Raw genomic sequence first — 14,313 nt, forward strand, 5'->3', positions numbered from 1 at the left:
TTAATATTTGTAGTGCGCAAATTCCATATACATATGATCAAATGCGCATAACAATTATAGAATATAAAATTACATCAGATAATAAATTACAGTAAGACCCTTATCAAACTTACAAAACTAATAAAAACCTTATCTAAATTGTAAAAAAAAAAAAAAGTTTAGCCATTGTTTATCAAAATTGCGTCCTAAATAATCCTCAATTCAGCTAAACCTTTTATCTGACACTGTTCATTCTTATGAACAGTGTCAAGAGGGCCGAAGTGACTTGGAGTATTGCTAACCATACCGGACTAGATACCAGTCCATTACAGGTAACCCCTTACGCTATGAGGTCCCTCTGACGTTTCCAAACACCTAGTTTTATCTGTGTGGCTAGGGGCATTAGAGTACACCATACAATGTCCCTATACGGGGCTTAAACCCACAGGGTCTTTATCTGTCCTGTAAGTTAATCACCAGGCCACTTAATGTTGCACAGAGTCAAGAGTGATCTCAATGCTGAAGGGTTGCACGCAGATAGAACGGCTGAGTCTTGTAAAACTAAAGTGAAGGCAATCCAAAAAGCTGACCAGAACAAAGAAAATATTAAACGGAGTCAAATGCTTTTAGTTCTGTATCTTATTGGGTAGTGTTGCTGGCATATTTTTTAACCAAACAAGTGAATTAGTGAGGCACAAACAATAAAAGCAAGTGGAATATTTCTGAATGATGATGTAATTGAAAATAGCTTTCTTAGGACTGGACCTGACAGACCTGAGGAATTGAACCATCTCCTGAAGCTTTCATCTTGATCTTCATCAAGGCCACTTTGGCAGCCCGGCTTTCATTTCTCACACCCCCACGACCTTAAACAAAAATGGTACAAACACAAAGATGACGGTCAACAACTTAATCCTCTAAGATTAAAATTGTTGTAAAATTATCATTCTAATATGTAATTTAATCATTCTCCTTTCATCTCTTGAGGTTTTATGGCTTCAGCTGTAATCATGTTTGATAACATTTGATTGGTAATTTGATCAACCAAAACAAAAGGCTCTTCATGCAAAATTAAACAAAATAAAAAAAGAATTGTTTGATGAAGTGATGTTTGATAAGGAGGTTATAGAAACATACCCTTCTTTTCTTTGCAAAGATCTTTTCCTGTTGAAATATTAAAAATATTTATTATTAAGGTATTGGGTGACATCAAAATATTGAAAATCAAATATTAATAAGAAAAAGGCAAAGCCAGTACTTGTACTGGCAGAGCATTCATTGTTATAGATTACTTCTACCCCAGTCACACCTTTGTTACAGTGACTTTGGAGGTGTTGAAATCTCAAGTGACGGATAGACAGTCTATGGGCCTGGGCTAAAGCCATGGAGCCAGACAAAACGTGGTTCATAAAATGATGTCCCTTCGGCTCTTCCTGGATGTCACTTTCAAACCTGTATCAGTCAGTCTCCCACAGGGAATGATGGTCAACTGCTCAATAAAGGTTCCACAGAATTGGAGTATTATAAAATACCTCTAACACTGATTATGGGAGAAAAACATGTATTGAATTTTGCTTGAAAGATTACTTTTAGTTTTGCATTTTTTAGTGACTGCTCAATACAGGTGGTGAATACATCAAACAAGCCGTTGGGACTTAGTTAAGAGTGAACACCACTGCTTAATGGAGGTTACAGTGTCATAGAGGCAAAAATCACAGTAATTATGGAGAAAAAATCATGGGACTTTGAAATGTGACCCATTAATTCAAGGAGACTGCTAAATAAGGAGTTGCTTAATACGGGTTCAACTGGAATTTTCTTCATTAAACCTGGCTCTATCAAGTGGCTGTACCAATGATTTGTTGTATTCTTTGCTCAGGAGTCACTCTGGGCTGTTTCTGAGGAAGACCTGGGCAATGGTGATCAACCTGATGCCTATGCCTGTGATAAAGAACATGACTGGTCAGCAGTCACTCTTATGAAAGACACACACAAGGCAGGCATATGACATGCCTAAATGTTTTGTTTTATCCCCAACTTGTTTTTCAAAAACAATTGAGGCTAATGGAGGCAAAAAAGCAAAATTGAAATGTTTTCTGCTCTGCTTAGGATAAAGATATCAACAAATTATTCATAAGCTTAGAGCTTTTTGTTACAGAATGCCAGTAACAGCTTGGGTTCAAAATAGTAAATACCAGAGTTAATCCCTTAAAAAAAAATTAAAATTGACAGTGAAACTAAAATTGGCCGTGAAGAGTGAAGGAGAGGTTTGATCAAGCTTGTGGAGGACACATTGCCAATTTTGTTTGTACATGTAGGCACGTACGCATTTCTTCTTATGATCGTTTAGGTGTTTTTCAAAATGATTCCCTGAATTCATAGCTACAGTGAGTTACAAGTAAGTTTGTTACTTTTTTGCATTAATGGCTGATGGATGAAGCTTGGCAAATTCACCTGAGGCAGTAGTTTTTGTGACAATGTTTGCATAACACTGGAACCAACTCCCGACAGTTGCACTCACTCAGTGAACACTCTAAGTGACCATCTGAAACTGAAGTCTTTGATGCATTTTCCTGTAACAAATGGTAAACTATTCTTGTTGTACATCAATAACTCTTAAAACTGCAGCTAATAAAAATGACAACCATTGACTTTTCTTAAAATTAATCAATGCTCTAAAATGAAGCAAGGTTAGCAAACAACAGCAATGCAGAAAAAAGCATGGTGATAAAATCAGTTAAACTTTTTTAGAATCATTTTCGACAATCAATAGAATCTTAATTTATTAATCACCAGAAATAAATTTTAGTTAATCGACAACTCGTGTTTGAGCTTTGTCCGATGCCCAGTAATTTTCACGTGCAACCTCGTGAGCTGAACTTATGAACCCTTCATTGTTTATTTGACCAATCACACGTCACTCTGAAATGTTCAATAACTTGCATTCCCACCTGCTTCATCACTGTGTTTTTTCTTCTAGGCCAAGCACAATCTCGGTTGTGAAGTTTTCTTTTCAAATTCCCTCCCATCCCACCCAACACTTTATTTTATTCTGTTTCATTGGACATTGGACTTGCGAAGAAATTAAAGCCGTCAAGTAATAATCATTTTCTACAGGACTGGGGTAGGGATTTTATATATATATATATATATAATTTTGTATGACTTAGTAACTTTTGAAGGCTGTATTATTGTAAGCAAGTTATCTTAAAGTCCTAATTAATTTCTGTGTCAACACATTGATGTCCCTTTCAGCTAGGTGTTTTCAACTCAAGGCGACGATATGACATCTATTTAGCTAATTTTTGCACTTCTCCTATGGAGTCAGTTGTGTCTTATTAATAAATCATTGGGAATGGGGATGAAGTGCTCCTCTTGTCACACTTTTGCCCCCATAGACTCAATATTTTGTACTCCTGGAATGTACGTATAGCATAGTGGGCCCTAGGGAGGCCCACGATTGGTCACAGCCAACGCTGAGGGGAGGCCCAACTCCCTCTCCTATATCAGTCTGTGCACCTTCCATATCTACCCAGGAACGGTCACAGTCGGCCCTAGGAGGAGGCCCAACTCCCTCCTCCATACCAGTGGGTGTACCACCCTGGTGGTAGGTTTTCTCTAGCTCATAAAAATCCAGGAGTACATGGTTAAGGTAAAGTCTGTTTACGAGCCTAGTGGCCCATTAGGCCGGAGCTTAACTCCAGTTTCTGTAGCATGATGTGACTAGGAGTATTTCTACTCCCCCCTGGATGGGATGCCAGTCCATTGCAGGGTTACCCCCAGCATTAAATTGCAGGTTCCCATTTATACACCTGGGTGAAGAGAGGCATTGTGAGAGTAAAGTGTCTTGCCTAAGAACAAAATACAATGTCCCGGCCGGGGCACGAACTCGGACCACTTGATCCGGAGTCGAGTGCACTAACCATGAGGCCACCGCGCCTCCATCCAGGAGTACATGGGGCTGACCTTTTAGGTTTCAGTGGAGCACTTTGTCTCCCACTTCCCCCTCTTGAGCCACACCAAGCTGTTTAGTTGTTGTTCAGTATAATATTTTGGGTCCCCAAACATGAGGAAGTTAATTAAGAGTTATCCATTTAAAGGATCATATTTTCCAATACCTATCTCACACAGTTTCCCTCAAATCCATCCTTAAATAATTATGGGTTATATGCACGTAAAACTGTGCAGGTATTTGTACCTTAACTTGCTGATCCTCAACAGTGCAGTCATGAGATGACTTTGAGCGATGCTCTAGACTGTGAAAAACAAAACCTGTATGATTTTCTGTTTGTATAAAATACCAAAACCAAATCTTAGCTCTGATAGTAAAAAGTACAAAGTTTATCACCAATAATACATAAATCAAAACTTATCTTTACTCTTCACACAAGACCACAAAAATGTGTGCTGTGTTTGATACACTTAACAAAATAATAATTGTTAAAGGACACAAAATATGATGTTTTTGCCTTAAACCTTTCAATGTAATTAACCCTTAAACTCCCACGATCTGATTGTTAATTCTCCTCTCTAGCTGCTACACATTTTTTTGTAAACTGGTTATGAGAATTTGGTGTTCAATCAAGGTAACAACTTCTACCTGATAAGTTTGAGTATTCTCATTACCTGTTTACTGGATCATGTATGGATATTATAGGGAGAAGTTACATGTTAATCCCCTCTGGGAGTTAAACATCTAATTGAACACACCATATAATTCACTGTATTTACTTGACTAAACATTGCATATCCAATGCTGTGTTTATTCATGGGTAGTGTTTGATTCCAAATATTGACTGAGCCTTTCCATTTTTAATCTGCACCCCCCTTCCTTATTGAAGGCCTAGGATTTCTGAGGGGGGGAGGGGGGAGTCTCAATATCATATTACCTGGAGGGATCAGCCTATTATAGGAGAGCCAAAAACTAGGATATCTAAGGGGGAGGGGGGAATCTCAATATCATATTACCTGGAGGGATCAGCCTATTATAGGAAGGCCAAGAACTAGGATATCTAAGGGGAAGGGAATGGCAACACAGAATTCCGAATGGGATAAATAAGCAAACTAAGTTTCCGAGAGAGTTCCCAGATAAATTCCCAAGGGTATGAATACGAGTAGTATCTGGGGGGTTCAGAAATTTCTCTTCTGAAGGGGTGTTACATGAAAGCCTTCACATAGACCTAATTTAGGTCTATTGGAGTTAATATCATGATATAAAGAGAATACTACTTACCAAAAAGTACCAGAACATCCATTACAAATGAATGGAAGAAAATCTGCGCAAAATAATATGAAACATTTAATGACACACTATTTACGATTGGTGGCAAAAATATTATATATGTATAATTATGTATAATAAGTTAAAAGGCCTCGAGCCAACAGTGACGCCGTGCCAGAAGGATCCAAAAGGATTCACAGTCCAAACCTCGATAAATGGTAGAAGACGTAGTGTGGCACACGAGGACAGACAACTTTGAGCGAAGGAAGACATATACTCAATAAAAAGTCTAAAAAGTTTAATAAAAAACGTTTTGGTCCGAGACCTTCATCAGTTGTAATATAATGACCTCAAAATTCCTTAAATAGATTTATATAGGGCGCGATGACACATATAAACAAACACAGTAATTACTACGCGAAAAATTATCACTATAAAACGAAATAGAAAAATTGTCGAATCCACTGAAAATGTAAAGGAACCAGCGTTGACTTGAAAGGCGACAATTGTACTAAAATTCCCAATTAATGCTGAGACTGGGACTTTTGATGCCCACCCAATTTGAAAAAATTCTCCACATTAATTATAGTTTATTCTTTTTTTGGAGTGAAATTCCTGGCGCTTATTCAAGCCGAAGGGTGCCAAAGAGAACAGCTGTGCGCTCCAATATGCTTCTTTTGGTAATTAGAAGTTTCTCGATGTTACCTGAATTGTTTACTGTTGCCTGCACTTCAATGCATTGGAATGAGAAATCGCTTAAATCATGTGGTGTTTTGTTAAAATGTACCGCTACTTCACAGGTCTTTTTCTTAGTGACCATAGCAGACTTATGGTTGCGAAATCTAACCCTAAAGTCACTTGTTGTGGAACCAGTGTATTGTAGGCGGCATTTCTTGCACGAAGCCAAATAAATTATGTTCTTAGAATCACAGGAAAGTTTCGACCGTATCTTGTAACTTTTGCCTGTTTGAAAACTTAGAAAGGAATTAGACTCAACCAAGAAGTTGCGACAAAGATCACATCTTGTTCTATTACATTTAAAACATCCCTTGACCTCGGCAACCCCTTCGCTTTCAGTGTTAGGGCCATACGGGGATGGCGCCAACAATTCTTTAAGGTTTTTAGATCTGCGGAAGGATGCTATGATGGAATATGAAGGAAAAAGCTCTTTTAACTTGGGATTGGATTCCAAAATACCCAGATGTTTTTTAATGATGCGACTTACATCAGGTAAATTTAGATTAAATGTGGTCACAAATGGGAATAATTTCCTCTTAGATCTGGCCTGAGTCCTAAGTAGATCACTTCTAGGTATGGTAGAGGCCTTACGAAAGTGGTCGTCCACTAATTTGGAAGGGTAACCCTGAGTAACCAGATAACCCTTGTATTGGGTTATTCTCTTGACAAGAAAAGCTTGTTCGGAGCAATTTCTTTGTAACCTTGTTGCCACACTATAAGGGATCACTTTGAAAACGTGTTTAGGATGAGCACTTGATGGTGGGAGATACAGGTGACTATCAGTTGGCTTTGAGTAAACGTCTGTCCTAATAAAACCCTCGATAAGATGTAGAGTTAAATCTAGCACATGGAGCTCTCATTCGGAAAAAACTAATTCAAATTTTATAGTGGGGTATGAAGAGTTTATAAATTCAGTAAACTCATGCAGTGCCGGAAGACCTTGTTGCCAGAGATCAAAAACATCATCACGGTATCGCCACCACAAAGCTGGCTTTATGTGGCCAGAGAACTTAGCCTGAAAATCTATTTCACCCATGGCAAGATCTGCATAACTGCAGGCGTTCTTAGAGCCCATGGCTGTGCCATGAACCTGTAGAAAGAAGTTTTCTCTGAAAACCGAATGATTGCTCTTCAAACAAATTTTAACCCCTTCTAAAGTGCAATTAGTGGATGGAAGCTTATTTTCTCTGGCATTCAGTGCCCTCTTCACTGTGGGAAGACCGAGTTGATTATCAATGTTAGGAAACATTGAGACAACATCCCATGAAACCAATAGAGTGCCTTCGGGGAAAGGGCCATTCCAATTAAGTTCCTCAATCCTGTTGAGCAGATCGGTGGTGTCTAATGAACAATGGTAATTTACGAGCCAATGGTTGCAGGTAAAATTCAGTGAAGGCTGAGAGATTTTCTATTGCCGTACCGCAGCAAGACGTGATGAGCCTAAGTGGATTCCCTACCTTATGGGTTTTGACATTTCTGAAGGCAACCCCTGGTTTTGCTTCCTTGTTAATTATCCAATTCGCTATTTGGTTTGAAATTTCCTCTTTTGTGACCCATTTGTCACACCAGCTCTCAACTAAAGTCAAATGTCTAATAGTAGGATCCTCCTGCAAGGATTTATAATGCAATTGGTTTTGAAGCTGGCCGAACATTTTATCTTCGTATTCCTCGTATTCCTCGTATTCCTCTTTCTCGAAAGAAAGAAATTGGTCCGAACAAGCTTTTCTTGTCAAGAGAATAACCCAATACAAGGGTTATCTGGTTACTCAGGGTTACCCTTCCAAATTAGTGGACGACCACTTTCGTAAGGCCTCTACCATACCTAGAAGTGATCTACTTAGGACTCAGGCCAGATCTAAGAGGAAATTATTCCCATTTGTGACCACATTTAATCCAAATTTACCTGATGTAAGTCATATCATTAAAAAACATCTGGGTATTTTGGAATCCAATCCCAAGTTAAAAGAGCTTTTTCCTTCAAATTCCATCATAGCATCCTTCCGCAGATCTAAAAACCTTAAAGAATTGTTGGCGCCATCCCGTTATGGCCCTAACACTGAAAGCGAAGGGGTTGCTGAGGTCAAGGGATGTTTTAAATGTAATAGAACAAGATGCAATCTTTGTCGCAACTTCTTGGTTGAGTCTAATTCCTTTCTAAGTTTTCAAACAGGCAAAAGTTACAAGATACGGTCAAAACTTTCCTGTGATTCTAAGAACATAATTTATTTGGCTTCATGCAAGAAATGCCACCTACAATACATTGGTTCCACAACAAATGACTTTAGGGTTAGATTTCGCAACCACAAGTCTGCTATGGTCACTAAGAAAAAGACCTGTGAAGTAGCGGTACATTTAAACAAAACACCACATGATTTAAGCGATTTCTCATTCCAATGCATTGATCAAGTGCAGGCAACAGTAAACAATTCAGGTAACATTGAGAAACTTCTAATTACTAAAGAAGCATATTGGAGTGCACAGCTGTTCTCTCTGGCACCCTTTGGCTTGAATAAGCGCCAGGAATTTCACTCCAAAAAAAGAATAAACTATAATTAATGCGGAGAATTTTTTCAAATTGGGCGGGCATCAAAAGTCCCAGTCTCAGCGTTAATTGGGAATTTTAGTACAATTGTCGCCTTTCAAGTCAACGCTGGTTCCTTTACATTTTCAGTGGATTCGACAATTTTTCTATTTCGTTTTATAGTGATAATTTTTCGTTTTGTAATTACTGTGTTTGTTTATATGTGTCATCACGCCCTATATAAATCTATTTAAGGAATTTTTAGGTCATTGTATTACAACTGATGAAGGTCTCGGACCGAAACGTTTTTTATTAAACTTTTTAGACTTTTTATTGAGTATATGTCTTCCTTCGCTCAAAGTTGTCCGTCCTCGTGTGCCACACTACTTCGCTAGTTTACTCTAGTTTGAGCACTCTGGCATGGCTTAAACGATACCACAAAGGTTGAGTCGCTTGGGGTGACCGTCTCGGTTCTCCTCCATTCTAGCATCAGCACTGCACTGATGAGGCCCAGAAGGCCGAAACAGTTCTGTCTGCAGTTAGTTATATATATATATATATATGTATATATATATATGTATATATATATATATATATTTAACAATTATTCGCATCAGGTTCCGTGAATATTGTCGAATAATCCCCAGACGAGTATTATTTAGTATAGTTTCAGAGCTGAACAACAGAGAAATTTCTAAAATCATAACATTTTCGTAACATTTTATTTTAACATTTTATATAAATCGCGTGATCGTGAAGCGGTTTATATAGCGTCACATAAGGAACTGCTCGACCAATCAGATTGCTGGATACTCTTTGCTCAGCTCTGAAATTATACTAAATATATATATATATATATATTTTATTTTTTTTTAATGTATATATATAAAAATTTTACTCGCTTTGGAAAATTAGCTTGTTAAAGAGGAAAGTACACTCGCAGTTCAGAGAAATAACTTACCAAGTTGCTTACAAATCTCAACATCACACTGCTTTCCCAAGTCAGGGAATTCTGCCATTTTAAACAGACAAAACTTGTAAGAGTTTGAAAAACGCTAAGTAGCACTAAAAATCCGCCATGTTGAAATATCTTGGTAACCACGCTTTTACTGAGCCCAGGCTTCTTCTCACAAACGGAAGGCTTGATCAGTCTGATCAGTAGATCATAATTTTCCTTAGAATGAGTCGGCAAAACGTTGATTAACTCACGTGTAGCGTTTGAAACCTGCTTGTTCATTTGAACTGAAGTTACGATAATATGTTTATTCCACGGGAGAATAATGCTGACGGAAACTGGGAAGATTTTACCTTAATTTTGGTGAGTGCCTGATCAATTTCTGCATCAAGAAAGACCCTAAACAACTTTTCAAACACATTTCTGTCCACATTTCTGTATTACAACAGGCTGCTGAGGTATACAATTAACTTACGGTGTAAAAATATTTTCAAAGATATTCTGTAGAGCTAGGATGCTAAATGTGGAACAAGTTCTGCAACGAAAGTACGAGGATGCAAGTTTATACGAGGTTTGATATAGCTACACACAAATACCAAATACGATCTTTCTTAACCCATTTTTCTGTCTGGTTCTCAAAGCCAGCGGTTTCAATAGGAAATGTGGGCCAGTTAGCAGTAGATCTGGTAGTTTCTGCTGTTTGTCCAGATGGTTCCTCCATTGGATATCTGTATGATTCATGTGTCTTACCAGTGGTAGGAAATGATGCCTTCACTTTGTCAACAGAAGCCTCAGGAAAACTGAATGTCAGTGTTGAAGGTTTGAATTTTCTTTACTGTTCACATCCAGGAATCTTTTTGATTTATTCTCCTTTCTATGTGCTGGACAATCTTTGTAAATTAGTTTTTGAGTACTTTGTGTTAAATTTAAAAGAAATTTTTATTACCAGTTTACATGTTTGCTTGTGCAAGAATTTGCTATTTTTCGCTCATAAACGTTAGATAAGGTGCTTGGGATGTATTTGAAATATGTTTTGTTTCTTTGGCAGTGTACAAAAATGATGATCTGAAGTTTATTGTAGTTCAACAGAGAGCTCCATTAGTTAAGGTAAATATTTGGGTATTATGTAATTAGAAACAGTGTTTATCTTTTCTTGAATTGTTACCAAATGTTTGATGTGCTTACAAAACATCATTTTAAGGGACACAAAAAATACAGTAATGTGTATTATGAATAATTTCTAATTCAGCAAACAAAATGAAAAGGTGAAATTTTGAGATGCCAATGACGAAAATTTGTTTTGATTTATTTATTTAATGGTTCAGTGTGAAGACAATGTCTAGAATTAAACATGTATTTGGTGAGCTTAGAATTCATCCCTTGAAGATATCTCAGGGGTGTTATTACCAACCAAGCCATAGAACCAAGTTAGGAGTGAGACAATTTTAGTTGGCTGGTTATTCCTCATTAAGGAATCTGGTCATTAATCTATAGACAAACTTAAGCCCTTTCAAAAAACTAGTGTTTCACCTCATAGAATGCAAATTCATTGTATACCATGAGTAACTGTAGATATTTCCATTTATTTCAGGGCCATCAAACTGAATACTGCAGAAAGCTTGTCTCATGGATTAAAAGTTGCCACTTTAAACAAGTTATTCTTGTTTCCAGTATCAGTGCCACAGAAAGAGTTGACTCACAGATTGAAGGGTAAGGCCCACCAGTCAGACTTCTTTTGTCTGCAAAATGAATTAGTTGGTGTTTTACCATACGGTTTAGGTTTGCATGTGCAATGTATATCAATCATTTTGGAGTGTGTAAAAAGAATGAAATTCGGGAATGTTTCCTCTAAATGTGTCACAAGATACCTACACTTACTAGTGCAGTATTTCCCTAATAATATTCATATTTTTCAATTGATAAACATATGGTCATTGTTGTCTGTTCATTGTGACTAAATGATGAAGATGGCTCATGTGAAGAAAAATAAAATTAATTCAATATGGGCTTACGTAACTGAACACTTAACTGAGAGATTTTCCAGTAAGCTGAATGAGAAAGCACCAATTTTTCAACCACCACTTGCATTGGGTGAACTTAAGAAAAGGGTTGTTGTGCCAATACTCAGAGCTCCCTGTTTTTGATAAATTTGAGAAAAGGTAAATAACAATCATTATTTGAAGCTAAAATAAGTGATTAAGAAAGATTTCAAGATAGCCAGGAAAGTAGAAAGCTAGAATTGGTCCACTGATTTTTTTTCAGTTCTCCATTGAGATACCTTGTTACACCTGCAGTAAAAAACCTCCTTCCGGTATTTGATGGATTGTCCTGGAAGTCATTGGAAAAGAGGCCAAAGTTTCCCTATCTTAATACTGAAGGTGGGTGCTACATTTGAGTATCTTATTGATGTTTACATTGGATTTAGGTTAATTTGCATTGAGATGCCCCTGCTGCAATTTCCCATACAAACATATGGCAAAAAGACATTTTGGAAGATTTTTTAAAGTCTGCTAAATTTTTGCTCAATTACTCATCAAGGTATGAGAGAGGGGTCGGGGTAGGGGTGTTTGCACCTTCTGTGGCTGAATAATTCAACCTAAAGTTTAAAATTAACTCAACCCTGTGAAAGGGACACCCATCATGACAAATTTTACTTGTTGTTGACTGCAGAATTTACATCATGTTAACTAAGAGGACAGTGACAGGGCTTGACACCAATGGTAGCCAACAAGCCACAGACTGATAGAAATTCAATTTTGGGCAATAATATCAGTTTGTTTACTAGCCAGTTTGGCTAGTAAACAAACTGATATTATTGTAACATCTACGTTGTCACTAGCCACGCGGCTAGTAAGTTAAAAAGTTAGTGTCAAGCCCTGAGTGAGACCTGCAACATCATATTCCATTAATTCTCACGAGTGACCAAGACAGAATTTCTCCTTACAATATCAATACAATATCAAGCAGACAAGTGATGAGAATAAAGAAAAATATCAATTAGGAGATATTTGGTTGATCCAGTACCAAATTCTCCAAACCAACATCATAAGAACTGAAGGGCAGACAGTAAGGAGAATTGCTGATGAGATCTTGGGTGTGGAAGGGATATACAGGATACATGTACATCCCTACACTGAACACTTTAAGTAGCAAGGTGTCACCTTGGTTACCACAAATATGGAATTCATATCAACCTATTTTAGACTTCTTAATCTTAAAATGTGTCATCATATGAGCATTTATTAATGGAAGTATTTAGAATAGTTATCTCAGTGATATTTCATGAGTTTCTCTCTTTCTTTTCCAGAATTGTCAGATGAAAACAAAGCTTTCTTTTTCCCTGGAGGAGGATTCACAAAGAAGCTTTATGAAGCTTGGTAATTTTTTTTCACCCGAACAGTTCATCTTACAGTTTGAAAATTGTAAAAAATTTCAGTTTAGTTACATGCTATGAGATAAAACATCTTCTTTTACCTTGGTGATCAAAGTGATCAATTCATTTTCCTAATTGAAGTGCATTTCAACTGTGTGACAAAGAAAAAAAAGGCAATGCACTGTTGTCAAGTCTATTTTTTTTAGTTGCAGAGATGACATCCCTCTGACTGTGTTGTTAACATTTTGTTCGGAGGGGGATAATATATCAGATGCAGTGAATCTCTTTCTTTACCTTAATGCCTGGCTCAAGATAGTTCCTAAAGAAAAGGTAAGAGATCAATTCTGAAGTTTTCAAAATCTTTTGGGTAAACATCCCTCCAGCTGTTAATGATCTATCCACATGATTAATGTTATCCAATCTTCTAATGACCGGGGCATTCATAAAAATTGTTAACTTTGGATATCTGGTACACACCTGCAGGTTAATAGTGGCTTACTGAAGCTTACTGTGTACTCTTTTTCAGGTTGAAGACTGGATTCTAGGAAAACCAAGTGAGTAGTGGAGATATAATTTTATATTTTATGCTCTATCATAGACTGTCACCTCTGGTAAGCTCAACATACAACATGTGCATGCACTTGTTGCATCTGTAAAATTCTCAGGTAATCCTGAATCCTGTCGGAGATGTCACATCGCTGTTAGTAGCCCATTTCTGAATTACGTTTAGCCTCTTTTTCAAAGCAAGTCTTGGTGCTCATCCTTTCATATAATGATACATTTTCATTTATGTACAAATTAAACTCATTTTCATACGAATGGTTGAGCACATTTCATTGTTGTACTTACCGGTAATTGAAAGAAATGAAATTCAAACTGGTCTGAAAGTTTTGTAAACATTGCAATGTGCATAAGTCTGAGTGATGTGTTGTAACAAATGACTTTGTAGCTAGCATTCAGAACTGAGATGGTTAAAGCAATACAGAGATGTTTACATGAGTTGTTGGTAAATATGGACGACAAAAAAATTAGAACATAAATTATATTTGCAGGTGACTTCAATTTCCCAGCATCCTGGCGCTTGTTGTTTGGTTCTCCAGTCCATACAGATGGTAATCTGTTTTGAAGAATTGGTGCTCTTGACCACGTCAATAAATATTTTGAGTTAGAACTGTGACCACCAGCAGTGGATAGCCAGTTGTGAAAGAAGACAGCAATGCCAAAAAGAAAAAAAAAATACAGTAGAGCAACTATTCCTCAACACCATCACAAAGTAAAAGGGATTCTCAAGCAAAGACAATGACTGATAGTAGTGCAATGAATGCAGAGTTGTGTAAAAAGCTGGGCACAAATTCAGTCTTTCTTAGCATTCTACTTAAGGTTCAATTCCTTTTTATATAGCATTTTCAAGAAATAAAACAATGGTGTGACCGAACCTGACCACTGGAATTTGTTTATGGCTTTATTGGGTTGTAAGCCTTTTATACCCCAAGTGACCAGGATCTAATTTCTCTTGACAGTAATAG

General features: G+C 37.2%; 2 protein-coding genes and 1 pseudogene across 2 annotated transcripts in view; 1 reads left to right on the forward strand and 2 right to left on the reverse strand.

Annotated features, from left to right (window-relative positions):
- LOC111342679 (AN1-type zinc finger protein 1) overlaps positions 1–9,617 on the reverse strand; it is a 13,047-nt gene extending 3,430 nt beyond the window's left edge. Inside the window, exons 1-7 of the mRNA XM_088752193.1 lie at positions 9,421–9,617; positions 5,213–5,255; positions 4,178–4,235; positions 2,434–2,552; positions 1,832–1,920; positions 1,117–1,143; positions 754–845 (exon numbers count right to left, since the gene is read on the reverse strand). Coding sequence (XP_088608319.1) covers positions 754–845; positions 1,117–1,143; positions 1,832–1,920; positions 2,434–2,552; positions 4,178–4,235; positions 5,213–5,255; positions 9,421–9,478 — 486 coding nt within the window. The 5' untranslated portion in view covers positions 9,479–9,617. The remainder of the gene's footprint in view (positions 1–753; positions 846–1,116; positions 1,144–1,831; positions 1,921–2,433; positions 2,553–4,177; positions 4,236–5,212; positions 5,256–9,420) is intronic.
- LOC148734199 (uncharacterized) lies at positions 5,593–7,686 on the reverse strand (annotated as a pseudogene).
- A 16-nt stretch (positions 9,618–9,633) lies between the features above and the next one.
- On the forward strand, positions 9,634–14,227 carry LOC111342683 (proteasome assembly chaperone 2). Its single transcript, XM_022949782.2, has 9 exons — positions 9,634–9,777; positions 10,056–10,233; positions 10,463–10,521; positions 11,006–11,124; positions 11,677–11,792; positions 12,722–12,791; positions 12,994–13,117; positions 13,314–13,341; positions 13,840–14,227. Exons 1-9 carry the CDS (start codon positions 9,718–9,720, stop codon positions 13,911–13,913), a joined length of 828 nt encoding a protein of 275 aa, XP_022805517.2. The 5' UTR covers positions 9,634–9,717; the 3' UTR covers positions 13,914–14,227.
- Positions 14,228–14,313: the final 86 nt, after the last annotated feature.

The sequence above is a fragment of the Stylophora pistillata genome, chromosome 3 (genome assembly GCF_964205215.1).
Source record: "Stylophora pistillata chromosome 3, jaStyPist1.2, whole genome shotgun sequence".
NCBI classification, from domain to species: Eukaryota; Metazoa; Cnidaria; class Anthozoa; order Scleractinia; family Pocilloporidae; genus Stylophora; species Stylophora pistillata.

Excerpts from the sequence above, each read along its gene's own strand:
- LOC111342683 (XM_022949782.2), top strand. The coding sequence starts at position 9,718 with ATGTTTATTCCACGGGAGAATAATGCTGACGGAAACTGGGAAGATTTT. Across the intron at positions 10,234-10,462 it reads ACTGAATGTCAGTGTTGAAG|TGTACAAAAATGATGATCTG; the intron begins GTTTGAATTTTC and ends TTTCTTTGGCAG. Across the intron at positions 11,793-12,721 it reads TCCCTATCTTAATACTGAAG|AATTGTCAGATGAAAACAAA; the intron begins GTGGGTGCTACA and ends TTTCTTTTCCAG.